We start from the raw sequence: 16,470 nt of genomic DNA on the forward strand, positions 1-16,470 counted from the left end.
ACTCCGCCAGCTGTCAGATACTTCCACCCACAAACCTTGCCACAGTGACCCCATTCCAGAAATCCAGAAGGATCTCCAGTCACTTCACAAGTCTTTAGACCCATCCCAAAGCCTCTCCCTGGAGTCCATCTCTCTGCTCACCCCTACCACTCTCCACACTCCTACCTTCTACATGCTTCCTAAAGTCCATAAACCTAACCATGCATGACGCCCCATTGTGACTGATTACTGTGCTCCCACTGAGAGAATCTCTGCTCTCGTAAGCCAGCACCTTCAACCTATTACCTGGAACTTACTCTGCCCCAGCCTCTTCCTTACCCCCACCCAGTCGCCACTTCCATCATGCACTGATGCTGCTCGCAGTGTCGTTTCAGTTGCCTAAGACAGCAGACGTTAGTGAGAGTTGCATTTGCTTGAGAGTGAGAGAGAGTCATCTATTTGTGTATTTGTGATGAAGGTCTTACTGGGAAAAAGCTCTATTTGTGACAGTCTTTTCTATGTGCCTATCTGCTACACAGTAGCAACTTTCATTTTCTAATATTGATAAATTAAGTAGACTTTATGGTAGCAGTAATGGTGTATCTCGCAGATATACCAGATTACCTCTAAAAATGTAGTCTTCTCAAAAGAAAAAACAGGACGTAGTGCACTGTCCAGATTAGTAATAAGTCAAAAGGTAGATTCCTGAAGACTCTTCAATATGAATCGTAACAAGAGTTCTGCTCTTCAAAAATTTAGATTTAGGTCATCATTCCATTTTATGCGAGTTCAGATGGTAATACCTTAACATTTCACATACGTGACTTTTTCTACTTACTTGTCACATGGATCATCCCATGTCGATAGATAGATAGATAGATAGATAGATAAAGGAAGGGTCATCAAGAAACTTGGCTTATTTAACCACACTACAGAGATAAATCACCATACCAAATTTAGGCATTTTCATTTTCATCTGTTTTCATTCTAACATATAAGAAGTTTGGAAGTTGACATTTTTACCACCACAGAGAGGAAGATGACGCTTGATAACACTTGGAAAATAAGTTAATTTTTTTTATTATTCCTCATCCATACTATGGGAAATTGCTGGTTATGCAGTCTAAAGCACAAGGATTGTAAAAAATACCCAATATCTTTAAATATTCTAAAGGCAGCAAAAAAGTGTGCTTAAAAGATTTTTGTTTATTTTGTAACAAATATGGTTCAGCATTACGTTTAAAATTACATAAAAGAAATTGGATAATCCTCAAAACCATTTTCCCCAAAACAACGCTTCAAGTATAGGCTACAATATGGAAACATAAAATTTGTGCTGTTATTCTTCAAACATTTGAATTAATAATTAAGTGGCTGGTTACCTAAGAAATAATTCACACTGAACTAAGAAGAAAGGACAAATTCAGTTGCTGAGTACACCAGCATCACTGAAATAGTTTTAGCAAGCAGTACTTTTCAAATTTCTGATTAACTGATAACATAAGAATATTACGAAACACTATAAGGGTATTGCCACAGAGAAAGTGTGACAGAGATACTGAAGAAACTAAACTGGTGGACTCTTGAAGAAAGATGTAAACTATCCAGAGAAAGTCTATTAACAAAGTTTCAAGGACCAATTTTAAATGATAAGTGACATTCCTTGTGATAGAAGAAAATTTGATTCCATTTATATATGCAGCTTGTAAGTATACTATGGGATCATCACTGAAGTAAATACAGCAGAACACGATGTTATTGCTCAATTTAAGCATACTTCAGGATCATCACCACCATTCCACTGACTACACAACAGGAGATTTGACCAGTGCCAATTATTCATGGCTTGCTGTTGTTGACCCACTTAACACATCAACGGCAAGAACATATCAATCTTCAAAGCCACATACACGTACTACTTAAAACAGAATATCCCTGTTTTAAATTACTTTAACATTGTACAACAAGGTTAAAAAAATTAATAAATCAGAGGGTCCATTATTGTTTGAACTTTGTTTTATAACTGCTGTTTGTTTTGTATGTTTAATTACTTAAATTTCAGTTCTGTTGTAAACATATGGTATAGGACCTGTGAAATCATCTATTCCTACCTGCTCACTCATGAACCATTCTTATTGACATTGGTCCATGGTTTTTAAGCAAAATATTATTTATTAATTGATTTTACTATGTTTTGAACAATAACAGATTATGTAGGATGAATGAATAAAAACTGACCTAAAACTTCTAACACAGCAGGAAAAATAATATAAAGGCACAAAAAACCCTTCTTTTTTGCCTTGGGGAATTTATTGAAAATCTTAAATAATTGTTTACAATCCTTATGCTTCAGAGAATAAAATCATCAAATTTCACACATCGTACAATAACAACAAAATTTTTAATGTATTCCCAAAATGTTATCAACTGTCATTTTGCACTATCATGATGTTAAAAAGAGTCACTCTTCCAAACTCTGAAATATGACAACTGATGAAAATGGAGAGACATGTATGTTAACATTCAGTATGTTTACTAATCTCTGTAAAGAGAACACATGAATTAAATTTCATTCAAATCTTAGATAGTGGGTGAGAGAGCTCAATTGATTTGACATGGAATGAACTACATAGGTGCAACCAAACAAAGAAATTTTTTATCCGCGTAGTAAATGTAATATATAAATTTGATTCCACTCACAATAAATTCACTATTTTGCACCACGTGCTGATGCATTACGAATTATTCCCAACTCTGCCATTACACTACAATTAAACTAAAAGCATTAAATTGTAGACCAACTTACAGTTGTGATTGAGGTACATGTAGCAGTTGCTGTAGTAACTGGAAGGGTTGTAACTATTACACTGCCTGATTGAGCAGATGGTGTTGAAACGTTGAGTGAGAGGGAGATGGGTGCTGGCAAGCCTGGGATAGTGACCTGGACAACAAAGAATTCCACAGAATGTTGCATCAATTGTTAGTTCAACTGAAGGAAACAAGTACACAACACCCTACTACATCCTCTTCAAAAATAAAAAAGCCACAGCTTTTCTTTCCAAGTCTCTCTCTCTAGTTACATTAGCTGTACATTAAATACACAGATGGACAAATAGATACCAATAACTTGGAACAAAATAATTGCACTAAGAACATTATTACAACAATGATCTGTTGTACACTAATGCAGATGGCTTCACCAATTAGACAGAACACTCACAGTTAAGCACAAAATAAAAATTAGTTTATCAAGATGAATTACATATATCCTTACCAATAAAGTAAAGTGCACCGAACTAGCAAATGAGGAAACATTGCAACTAATGTTAACAAATGCACAGACATTAAAATACAGAATATAAAATTTGTTTACTACCAGGTGCACAAAAGAGCCAACCAGCTTAAAACACACATTAAAATTTTATCCTTAACATGGTTATACATTAAGCAGAATTTTAAAACTCTTACCTTATGCACTTCCTATATGAGAAGGGGCTATTAGTATTGTCGGAGAAACTTATATAAAGGCACTGCTTCTCTTCCCAACAGCTTGAGGGAGAAAGAAAACAAGCCAGGTTTACCACTCAGGAAAATATACTGACAGTATTCCAAGGTGATGTTATATGGTGTCTCTGCTTTAGGACTGTTAACTCTCAGCAATTGAGAGCTCCTACAAAAAATCTTCCGCATATATCCATCTTAGTATGTAAATTAAGTGACTTGTCAAGTCACAGAATATGATACAACTATTTTCCTTTGTTCTTTACAATGATGACACTTAACACAAACTACATAAAATTTTGCACAGTTCTCTGCAAACAGTCCATACCTAACCCGCCTTGCAGCACTGCACAGTTACTAAAATTACTGAATGAAACTCTTCAGTCTACCAAAGGAACTTAACTTTAATGTCACCTATCTGCTAAAGAATATTGTTATCTGTAGCTGGTGAAACTGTGCAGCTGAAACAACCCACCATTTCATCTTCATCTTCAGGCATAGCCAAGAAACTGGACAGAATCCATGATTGACAGCTCCATGTACGGTTTGCTCTGCAGTATTGGCAGATGCTACAGTGACTAATAACATCTCAAAGGCTTTGAAGCCATCAAATTATATCCAATTTGGTAGTGATTTGGGGGCTATACAAGTGTAACTTGACGATGCACTTGTCCTTAAGCCCTCTCACTCTAAGACATGCATGAACTGCATTTTTCAGAAGTTATATAAATAGCAGTATGTTCCATCCAGGAGTTCATTTCTGTTCTGGCTGTATGTTGGTGTGGATAATAAATGTGCTTTCATTGCTGAAAGTGTTGCATTTCATTGACAACCCTGCTTACGGATTTGCAGTCTAATGTGATTATGACATCACATTGTTAGATAAAGATGCCAGGCACCTCAAAACATCTAGATCACCAACTAGACACTGTAAAAGCTGTCATCTAAATGGCTAGACACTTGAATATGGGTGGTTCATTGTTACAAAGGTCCGTATACTCAACGAGACCAATAGATTCCAAGCCAGCAGCACGTCAGCTACATATCAAACATACATCAGTGTTTTCCACAGACACTAGTCACAGGATCACAGCATTGTGAAACAACACAGTTATATGCTATGTGATCAAAAGTATCTGGATACCTGGCTGAAAATGACTTACAAGTTCATGGTGCCCTCCATCGGTAATGCTGGAATTCAATATGGTGTTGGCCCACCCTTAGCCTTGATGACAGCTTTTACTCTTGCAGGCATACGTTCAATCAGGAGCTGGAAGGGGTCTTGGGGAATGGCAGCCTATTCTTCTCGGAGTGCTGCACTGAGGAAAGGTATCGATGTCAGTCAGGGAGGCTTGGCATGAAGTCGGCATTTCCCGAAGGTGTTGAATAGGATTCAGGTCAGGACTCTGTGCAGGCCAGTCCATTACAGGGGTGTTTTTGTCATATAATCACTCCACCACAGGCTGTAAATTATGAACACATGCTCAATCTTGATGAAAGATTCAATCGCCGTCCCTGAATTGCTCTTCAAGAGTGGGAAGCAAGAAGGTGCTTAAAACATCAACGTAGGCCTGTACAGTGATAGTGCCATGCCAAACAACATGGGGTCCAAGCCCCCTCCATGTAAAACACGACCACATGATAACATCACCGCCTCCGAATTTTACTGTTGGCACTACACACACTGGGAGGTGACTTTCACCAGGCATTCGCCATACCCACACCCTGCCATCAGATTCCCACATTGTATACTGTGATTAGTAAATCTACACAATGTTTTTCCAATGTTCAGTCGTCCAATATTTACGCTCCTTACACCAAGCAAGACATCGTTTGGAATTTACTGGCATGATGTGTGGCTTATGAGCAGCCACTGGACCATGAAATCCAAGTTTTCTCACCTCACGCCTAACTTCTATAGTACTTGCAGAGGATCTTGATGCAGTTTGGAATTCCTGTGTGATGGTATGGACACATGTCTGCCTATTACACATTACGACCCTCTTCAACTGTCGGTGCTCTGTGTCAGTCAACAGACAAGGTCGGCCTGTACGCTTTTGTGCTGTACATGTCCCTTCACGTTTCCACTTCAGAAACAGTGGACCTAGGGATGTTTAGGAGTGTGGAAATCTCGCGTGCAGACACATGACACAAGTGACAACCAATCACCTGTCCACGTTAGAAGTCCTTGAGTTCTGCGGAGCGACCCATTTTGCTCTCTCACAATATCTAATGACTACTGAGGTCGCTGATATGGAATACCCGGCAAGAGGTGGAGCACAATGCACCTAATATGAAAAACGTATGTTTTTGGGAGTGTCTGGATACTTTTGATCGCATAGTGTACATACAGAATGTATTGGCACTTTGCAATCTACATCTACATCTACATTTATACTCCGCAAGCCACCCAACGGTGTGTGGCGGAGGGCACTTTACGTGCCACTGTCATTACCTCACTTTCCTGTTCCAGTTGCGTATGTTTCGCGGGAAGAACGACTGTCTGAAAGCCACCGTGCGCGCTCTAATCTCTCTAATTTTACATTCGTGACCTCCTTGGGAGGTATAAGTAGGGGGAAGCAATATATTCGATACCTCAGCCAGAAACGCACCCTCTCGAAACCTAGCGAGCAAGCTACACCGCGATGCAGAGCGCCTCTCTTGCAGAGTCTGCCACTTGAGTTTGTTAAACATCTCCGTAACGCTATCACGGTTACCAAATAACCCTGTGACGAAACGCGCCGCTCTTCTTTGGATCTTCTCTATCTCCTCCGTCAACCCGATCTGGTACGGATCTCACACTGATGAGCAATACTCAAGTATAGGTCGAACTAGTGTTTTGTACGCCACCTCCTTTGTCGATGGACTACATTTTCTAAGGACTCTCCCAATGAATCTCAACCTGGTACCCGCCTTAGCAACAATTAATTTTATATGATCATTCCACTTCAAATTGTTCTGCACGCATACTCCCAGATATTTTACAGAAGTAACTGCTACCAGTGTTGTGAATCTGAATATGACAGATGCCACAAAATTTCACAGTTGATGAAAGGAGTCACAAGAAGACATGCTCTTCTTGTAAAGGATGTCATAACAGAAGAATCACTCAAGTAGCAACTCTGGAAATGCAAGAGAAAAGTCAGATGAAAGACATATTATCAGTTCTCAAATGTGGTCCCTGTGGCAGTTGTGGAAGACCACCATCAGCTCGCCTCTCTGATTCACCAGATTGCAAGAGAAGAGATACAGCATTTTATGGCAGCCAAAACTGTTGGACTAAGTACACAAGAGCTAGCAGTCATGAGCATCTCCCCATTTATCAAGAGGTTATAGAGAACTTTGAAAAATAGGTGTATTGATCTTCAGCACCATTCTCCACCACTAGACAAAAGTGCCATGAGGAATGGACTCATGTCAACTGAGACTTGTGCCACCACCACAAAAAAATTACGAGTGAGCAACCAACGCAGGTACAACAAAGTCCTCCACCAAGTAGTGTAACACCCCACAGCACAACAGCATTTGGAGGATTCAGAACAACGTACCTGTCCATTTTCACTGTAGATGCCCCGACATGTTGTAAGCAACTGCTAAGAAAGACGACGAGTGTTGAACAACAATCATTACAACAGTCCCATTCATGCCAGTCAACACATTGGACAATTCCAGTCACCATACCCTGAGTGAGGTCATTCCCCCACAAGTCTTGGCCCTTCCTAACTGACATATGGGTTACCAGCCAGCCACTCATATAGCATCTGAATTCAGGAAAACTGAGCGAAGTGAACATCTATGTAGGTGAGGATGCCACTAATGAAAATCCCCCATGGATGAAAGTTACCAAGGTTACCAAGATGACAGGAAATCTCATTAATATCATCATCGATGGCAAACCTGTACGGGTGCTAGTTGACTCAAGGACTAGTTTTTTGTATTGTTGAATGTTATCGTCACCATCTAAAGAAAATCATTTTCCAACAATGGAAAATCCAGGACGGAATGTAACAAATTATTTTCCCTCATACAAAAGTGACTGTGCTGAATGTCAAAAATGAGAAATATGTCTGGATATGAACATGTATTGCTACGCAACAACGATCACCAATCACTGACAAAACACAACTCTTCAACTTCGTTGTTTTAAGAGAATGTTTGTAGTCATTATGTACACGAAACTTCAGACTGAGAAAGCTTCTACAATACGCATGAAACAAAAACTTCTCTGATGGTTTTTTGCTTTTGAAGATGATGTTATCTCACGAGTTTCAGTTATCAATGGAGATGTCGGTTGAACTATGAAGCTTTTATTGGTTGCAAAAAGCTACCCAGGCTCGTAAGCGAAATCTATATGCCAGCAGCAATCATAAGCACTGTATGTGATCAAGGAGAACTTTGGCTCACTGACTGTCACAAGCTGCCACAACTCAAGGTATGTGCACGAGCAGTTAGCTTAGAGTCACCGAGTAAGAAGCATGCTCCACTACCACTGTATACAGCACACGTGCATAAACTACTATTGAACGGCCAATAGTATATGGCCTGACTGAGGACAACGCTGGAGCCATTCTGCATCAATCTTTGGATGCTTTCAATTTCAGAGTGGAGAAAAGACCAAGCAACCCATAGTAAAACACTGAACACTTGGAATATCAATGAGCCTGCACTCAAATAACAGAATGACAGATAATTCAGGAGGAAGTGAAGAACATACTGTGAGATGACATCACTGAACCCTGAAAGATTTCTTGGTCCTCTCCTGTGGTCCTTGTGAGGAAGAAGTATGACATTTGGCACTTCTGCACCAATTTCCAGTGCCTGAACAAGATCATGAAAAAATATGTCTACCCATTGCCACACACTGGTGACACCCTAGACTGCTGAAAGGAGTAAAGCATTTGTCAACTATGGACAAACAGACAGGCTACTGACAAACTGAGGTTGATTAAGCTGACTGAGAAGTAATTACCTTCGTGCGACGGCCTCTATGAGTTTAAAGTTATCCCATTTGGACTGTGTAATGCTTTAGCCACCTCCAAACATATGACCAACAACCGACTTCAACACCCTAAATCATTTTTCTGAACACTTTTGAAGAACCTTTAAATCACTTAACCACCATGTAGAAGTTTGTTCAAACTGCAGGCCTCTACCCAAACACAAAAAAGTGCTTCTTTGCCACCCAAGATATAAAAATCTTGGCAATTGAGTCCATCCTGTTCAAGACATACATCATGATGTGAGAATTTTTCTCAAAATATGCTCATACTATGGGCGATTCTTGGAGAACTTGTATCAAGGCATATCCCTTGCAAGAACTACTGCAGGCATAGGACAAAATTTCCTGGGATGACATGCATGAAATATCTTTCCATATCCTTACGGAAGTGCTAACATAGTCTTCAGGGATATTTCAGGGAATCCTGTGACAGAACATAGCTACGTGGAGGAAATATCTGCCATCGCTGCAACGAATTACATTACTGCGAACAGACGGAAGAGCTACTACTGCTGAAAACTGTAGAAGATTTGAAGAAGGAGCCAACCAAATGAGAATTCCAATTAATAAATGCGATTATGATCCAAAAAGGGTGGGAATGGTTGCTCATCAACCCAGCTCATCTACAGCCAGCTATCCTCAAGTATTTTCACAATGTTCCAAATCCGGTCACCTGAGATTTGAGAAGGCTCTAGGCAGAATGAGATGAATGTATCACTGGCTATGTCTCTATCGATCCATTAGACACTATGTGAGGCACTGTAAAGAATGACAATGATGGAATACTTGCCACGACCACCTCTCAAGCATTTGATACCAATTCTCCTGCAGCTGCACCATTCCATTGTACTGGAATCAACCTCTTGAGGGAGTTTACAAAGTCAACAAATGGGAATTTATGGATAATAATCTGCACTGGCTATTTCACCTGCTTTGCTGTCACCAAAGCTTTGCCGACTGCAGAAGCTCCAAAAATTGCCAAGCTCCTTGTAGAAATATCAGTTTTTAATTTAAAGCACCCTGTGTGATGATCTTTGACTATGGAAAAGTTTTCCAGTCCAGGCTGGTATAACTTCATATTGCAACATCACCCACAGGATGACAACTGCCAACATGCCACAGACAAATGGCTTTACATAATACTTTAATAAGACATTGGCAGATACGCTCTCGACGTATGCTGACGTCAAACAGAGAGATGAGGATAAAATATTGCCCACCATTACTTTTGCATACACTACAGCAAAGCAATACACTACAGGATTCACATTGTTATTCCAGCTCAACAGCAGTGAGATCGAAATGACGATGGATACAATGTTTCCATTTCAGTCAGATGAAACTCAGGATGACTACATGAAATACCTCATTACCAGGACAGAAGAAGCATGGCAGATGTTTCGCCTACAGTCTCAGGAAGCCCAGGAGAAGGACCAAGAAAGCTGTAACGCCAAGCACTGCCTAGTGAGATACAGCAAGGGAGACGGTATTGATTTTTATGGCAGTGCGCAAAGTGTAACTACTGGAAAAGTCACTAAAGCACTACTTTGTGCCACAACATATCCTTTGTTACTTGTCAGACATCATCATACATGACGTCAAGGATACAAAACTGCAGAGATGTTGCCTTTGCCCTCCATATGAAGCCCCAAAGCAGTCCTGAGGTTCAGATCGACAATGGGGCCTTCTCATTCATGGAAATCAAAGATCTCTTCGATAATCACAAAGCTTTGATGAGAAGGGCTACTTTTGATGCTCCTCATGGTGAGGCTCTGCTAGCAATGGGAGATGAAGGACCATTGAAAAGATCTAAATCAAGGATGCTGTAGCGAAAACTTCTGAAACAGCTGGTTGCGCAAAAGAGAGAACAATGCTACTAACCATGATGCAAGCAGGGTGTTGTAGTGGTTAGCGTAGTTATCTGTCATGCTGTGGGTTCCCTGTTTAAACCATCCCACTAGAAATTTTACTTACAAGTAAACCTACTTGAGGGATACACTACTATTTTGGGAGACTGCATTCAATATTCCAGCCACCTCTCTGTCATCTTCTGTTTCGAAGTAACTATGGTTACTGAGAATAAGTAAATGATTCTGATCATTGTACTGACTAAGTTAATCAACACTTCTTAGGATATTTTGTCAGATCAGTTGGGAAAATTTTAATTTTGAGTTAACTGAATGTTTCTTACATTTCTCTTGTAACTATCATTTGGACTTGTAACAATGAAGGAAAAGACAGATAGCTACTTACTGGAAAGAAGACATGTCAAGTTGCAGACAGGCACAATTAAAACGCGCACGCGCCCGCCCACACACACACACACACACACACACACACACACACACACACACACACACAACATTCACATGCACACGCAACCGCCAACCCCAGCATTCCGGTCCAAGATGCTGGAGTTGACAGTCACGTGTGCATGAGGTATGCTTGCTTGCGTGTGCTTGCGAATGTTGAGTTTTGTGTGTAGGTAGCACTCTGTCTTTTCCTTCATTGTTGATATTCCTACCTGGAGTTTCCATAGTTTCATTTTGACTTTTTTCAGCTTTTACATGTCAACAGCTGTGACTGTTTGAATTTGTAATGAATCACACTTCACTTCAATTTTCTATCAAGTCCCTGAAACAGCTACTGAACTGCAGCAGGTCTTTCCCAACCCTCAGAATCTCGCAACTCAGATTTGTGTCTAAAGCCTTTTATTGAATACTCTTGAATTTCCTCTACTGATACACCAAATATTCTTCCTCACTATGGTGAGCTGCCCAGATAATCTACAACATCTCTAGTCACTTTCAAAGTAAAAATATTTTCCCAATTTGCTCTTCTTGATGCACAGAACAAGCTTCCAAGAATCTCTGTCCTTATCTTCTGTTTTGATTGTATTATTCTCTCATCATATAACTGACGAGTTGAGATTTCCCATAGTACAATAATATGATTAGGAAATTAACCCACAATATTCTCCAGGTTTTCTATGAAGCACCGAGCCCCTACAGTTCAAGACATGTGGTCTACAACAGCATTCACCATCATGTTTGACACTCAACTTCCTCCTATATATTACAGAGTTCTTTAGAGCAATAAATACATTCCAATCATTGGTGTCTAGTCATTCTTGTGACATCAACTCTATTCACATCGAGTTTCAGCCAGCTTTCTATTCCTAGTACTTTGTGGTCACTGTTACATTTACTGTGATTAATCTGGAAGCTCAACATGGATGCTCCTGTAATTAAAAGTCACATTTATGTTTCCTCATTCTGATCTGTAAGAATGAAAGTTTTGCTCAGTGATTCATGTGGCTCATAGACTCCTTTCTCCACTCTTAGTGTGCAAGCCACACACATTCTGCTATCCCAGCAGCCACACCCTGTGCGCAGTGCACATTTGACCTATTTAAGTCTGATAAGTGGTATGGCACTTAACCACTGAGCCATGCATTGCACAAATACTGTACTTAAGTCGTGGGGTCTCTCTCTACAGTCCCAGCAGATGGTGTTGTCCATTGATATCTTAATAAATATAGTACTGAACCCTAAGCTCTGTATAAAGTGAAACCTCAGTCAGTTTCACTTCTTGATTATGTATGCAGCAGTGCTCCGAGACAGTCGGTTTGCTTGATTGTTTTAGGCAAATGTGTCACTGATGTTCCTTGCATCTCTTGTTGAATGTTCTAATAACCTGCCTTACGAAAGTCATGTCACATTTGCACAGAAGGTGGCAAACATCTGGCTTTGGACATCTACATTGTGTTTAATATTTGAAAGAAGACTTTTCATCTTTTGTTGACACACTGAAGTACATTTCCACAGGAGTCTACTGATATTTCTGGAGACTGGGGTGGCATAAAGCACAAACCCGGCTTTTGGCTTTTCTTTTTCTATTTCAGTCTCAATCTCTTCCCCAAGGGCAGTCAACCTCAAGTGCAGTCAATTTTGACTGCAATGCCTGCTCAATTTATTGATCGGAATACTCATTCCCTGGGAACACTATACACAGGTGGTGTAATTACTCAGCGCTCTATGAATCAGAGTGTTTAGCACAGCATTTCTTTGTGACATGATGGCAGTTCAAGGCATGAATAATAAGAGGTCAGTGTACATGGGTTTCCAACGTGCTCTATGAATCATATATTCTTGTCTTAACTATTTATGAGCATCATCAGTGGTCTGTAATTAAAGATATTTACAACCTGATTAGATTTCTAGTTCAAAAAACAATTCATTAACAAATTGCTGGTTTTTACTTACTGTAATTTATGCTCGGATTTTCACCCACAGCAGGAAATGCTGTTTGCTAGCACATTTTTGAGTTCTTTCTTCTTTAGACACTGATAATTGTGGTTTAATTTTAAACTGCTTTGCTGAACAATGGATTTTTGACGTTTAGCATGGCACAATTCCACACACCACTGTTCACTGTTTATCTGCATACTTCTAAGTGTGTATCATGTTTTGTAGTTGTCAACATTGCCACCAGTTGTTCTTTGATCTACATTTTTCTCTCTTTGTAGTTCATTATATCTGTGTTATTCTAGAGTCAATGTTGGCAAAATTACAAAACACAATACGCACTTACAAGGGGACCTTCTGATCTCGGAAATTCAGTTCGGGATGAGACTTCAGAGGTTGGTAGTATACCTGAAGTGTGTCCACACATAGAAGTCTTACAAGCACACTACACAGAAAATTCTGAGAAAAGAGGATCTAAAGTTTTAAGCATAGCTCATACACACTTCGTATATGGTCAGAAGTAGCACTCCAACATACAGATGAAATGGCTCAGTCAGTAGCAGGCTAGAATGTCATATGGTTGAACCAAGTTTAATCCTAGCTGTAAGCTCCAATTTATTTTGCTTTCTTAATTGCTTTAAAAATCATAAAAATTCTTAAAAGTTTATGACCTGAAGTATTAACAATTAAATCATAAATAATTTCAATTGTATTTTAATGGTAGTAAATTAAAGCATTAATTACTGTCATTACAATGTTATTACAAAACTGGGCAATATTATAAGCTGTGGAATTATTCTAAATACTCATTGTAAATTTAAGGCAAAAGCGTCTTCATGGAAAAGCAGGGTATAGCTGTTGCTCTACTGTTTATGCAAACAGACAGACGATCAGTAAGTGTCAAGGCCCGCACAGAACTATATGAACACTGTGCCTTACCTACTACAGTGCCAGTTCATTCAACTTTCACAGACTGGAGCCTTCTGTACTGTGAAATATTGTCGGCATTTTTACAATATTGTGAATTAAAAACGTCTGCCAAAGACACTGTGAAAGTATCACAGGCTGCACATTCATTATACAGTGAAGTGTCAAAGATGACGTTAAAAGATGCAGTTGTTTATTATGAAAGCTTGCTTACTGCAAATAATTTGATTAAATCAAAATCTTCAATGTCATTTTTTCGCTAAGCAATGCTGGTGGGCGAAGAAATTACAGGCATACCATTTACATGTTGGCTGATAAAAGTCCTTGTGACTGATGAACTTGCTCACAAACATGAAAACTGTGAAGGTGAACCTTTCGAAAAGTACAAAGAACCAGATCAAAAGAAGGCAAGGGAAGTCTTTCTTTGGATAGCAAGATTAACGTTGTTAGTATCATCACAGAAGTTCACCCGTTGTGGAAACTTTAAAAAGGGGGGCTGGGGTCAGAGGGCAGGGTGCTGCAGCCTGTTAAGAAAGAAGAAATAGTTATCCAAAATGGGTAGGGAAAAAAAGAAGGCAATCAATTTGATAAGTACACAGCAATCAGTTCCTGGACAAACGATTGTTTTGTTGAAGCACAAGAGAATTATTAGCAAGTGACAATATATAATTTACAACAGTGGGCTTTAGCAACAGCACAACAGTTTATAGATTTTGAATTTAAAGCTTCTGACAGCTGAGATCATAGACTAAAAAATAAGCACACAATTCATCAGTGAAAAGTGACAAGATTTGTTTCAAGAAAAGAAACGGCGACGATCAAAGAAACCTTGGCTGCTGCGGACACTTTCTGAACCCATATGTTAAAACTGATATCAAATTTCAACACAGATTTTGTTATCAACACTGACCCAACAGGTATTTATTGCACTGTATTTAAAAATCCAGTTTGCTCTCTATTTTTACAATTCTCTGGCAAAATAATTCAATTTCAGTTGCTTTTTCTTCCCAGGATGTCAGTAACAGTCAGTGTTCAAGAGGACTCTGGCTGTCAAAGAAACAAAACTATTTTCGCCAAAAAACATGACATGAATAAAGTGATGCATACATATACTGCTCTCACTCTGTTGGAAACATCCTCCCTCAGGTGTGTGTTTGTTTACAAGAGGCAATCGGTAACTTTGATCCTCGAAGTTTAAAAAACAGTAAAATAATATAAGCAAAATTATGAAAACACTGAAATAACATCTTTCAAATCTGGGAAGCTAAGAACATAACTGTATACTGACCTTCTCAACCAGTGTTTGAAATCTTATAAGGGTGAAGAACAGTTTCTGTTAATTACTGACTCTTGGAGTAGACAAGCAAAGCGTGAGTGGGGTATGACGACATCTTTCAGGATGACAACAAATAACCAAGCGGTTCCTCTGAAACATACTCCACTCATTCAACGATGTAACATTTAAAAAAGGGGGGGTGGGGGGGGGGGGGGGGTGGGGGGTGGGGGGGAAATAGTGTATCACCAGCCGTCATCGCCAATTTTAAGGAAATGATCTCGTACGCTTCCAAGCTTTCTGAGGAAACAGAAGTTTACAGGAATGTCAACGTAGTACATTTTTCATCAGATCCTAAAACAAAACAAAAAAAGTACAAACAATCGTCCTATATACATTGTGCAAGATGCCAAAATATTTTTTTGTTTTCAATGTTTTTATGACAATTATCATTCTGGTGCTTGCACATAGAATACAAAATTGACAAGGGAACATGATATTGTACAAAATTTTATGTAACTGAAACTTCACCCAGAATTTTGTGACTGGCAATTAATTTACCTCCATTAATAAAGCTTCTGAAATTATTTAACCTTTTTTTTAAAAAAAATATTGGTGAGTGTAATTCACATTTTAAGTAGCTGTGACAGCCACTTTATTAAAAAAAATTATTTACGATTTAAATACTAATACTTTAGGTCATTAACTGTATTTAATAGTTGTTATAATTTTTAAAACAATTAAAAACAACAAATGAAGCCTTACCGGCAGGTAGGTAGGATCGAAACAAGATCAGATGCATGACAGTCTGGCACAGTATTGACTGAGCAAACTTATCTGCTGCCTTGCTACTTATGACCCATATACGAGATGTTTATGAGTTACGTTTAAAACTTTAAAAGTCCTTTTATCGGAATTTTCTGGATAGTGCGCTCTAAGACTTCTATGAGTGGATACCCTTGAGGTATACTACTAACCTACAAAGTCTCACCCCTAACTAAATTTCGAGACTAGAAGGTCTCCTCGTTAGAAGTATACAAATAAACAGTGAATAGTGGTGTACGAAATTGTGCTGTGTTCAACTTTAAAAATGCACAATTCTGCAAATCAGCATAAAATTAGACCACAACTACCAATGCCTAATGAAAGAAACCAAAAATTTGCTAGCAGAGTTCATTCCTTGATGAAAGTGAAAAATCTAGCAGAAATTAACTTAAGTAAAAACTACAAATCAAACTGTAAATATCTTTAATTACAGATCACCGATGTTTTATTTCAATAAAGTGAGCCACATCTGGTGAGAAAAGGCTCATTTTCTTTTAGTTGTACTGATGGAACAAAAATACCCTCAGAAACTGTAAATCAACAGTCTACAATATGGCTACAAAAATGAAGAATTTACTGTCCTAATTTCTTAATTAGTATGTCAATGAAAAAAGCTGGTACTCTTTTTCAAGTTCCATCATGAATTTAATATTAGAAAGGAAAGAGTTTAATGTTCCATGCACTCCTTAAATTTTTACACCCCAAGTGGCCACACCACA

The 16,470-nt window shown here is 38.9% G+C and overlaps 1 protein-coding gene across 2 annotated transcripts in view; it reads right to left on the minus strand.

Moving 5' to 3' along the window:
- LOC124805206 (putative mediator of RNA polymerase II transcription subunit 26) overlaps positions 1-16,470 on the minus strand; it is a 289,089-nt gene that overhangs the window by 130,979 nt on the left and 141,640 nt on the right. For both annotated transcript variants that reach the window (XM_047265702.1, XM_047265703.1), the window contains one exon: positions 2,786-2,920. In XM_047265702.1, the coding sequence (XP_047121658.1) occupies positions 2,786-2,920 (135 nt within the window). The remainder of the gene's footprint in view (positions 1-2,785; positions 2,921-16,470) is intronic.

The sequence above is a fragment of the Schistocerca piceifrons genome, chromosome 7 (genome assembly GCF_021461385.2).
Source record: "Schistocerca piceifrons isolate TAMUIC-IGC-003096 chromosome 7, iqSchPice1.1, whole genome shotgun sequence".
NCBI lineage: Eukaryota > Metazoa > Arthropoda > Insecta > Orthoptera > Acrididae > Schistocerca > Schistocerca piceifrons.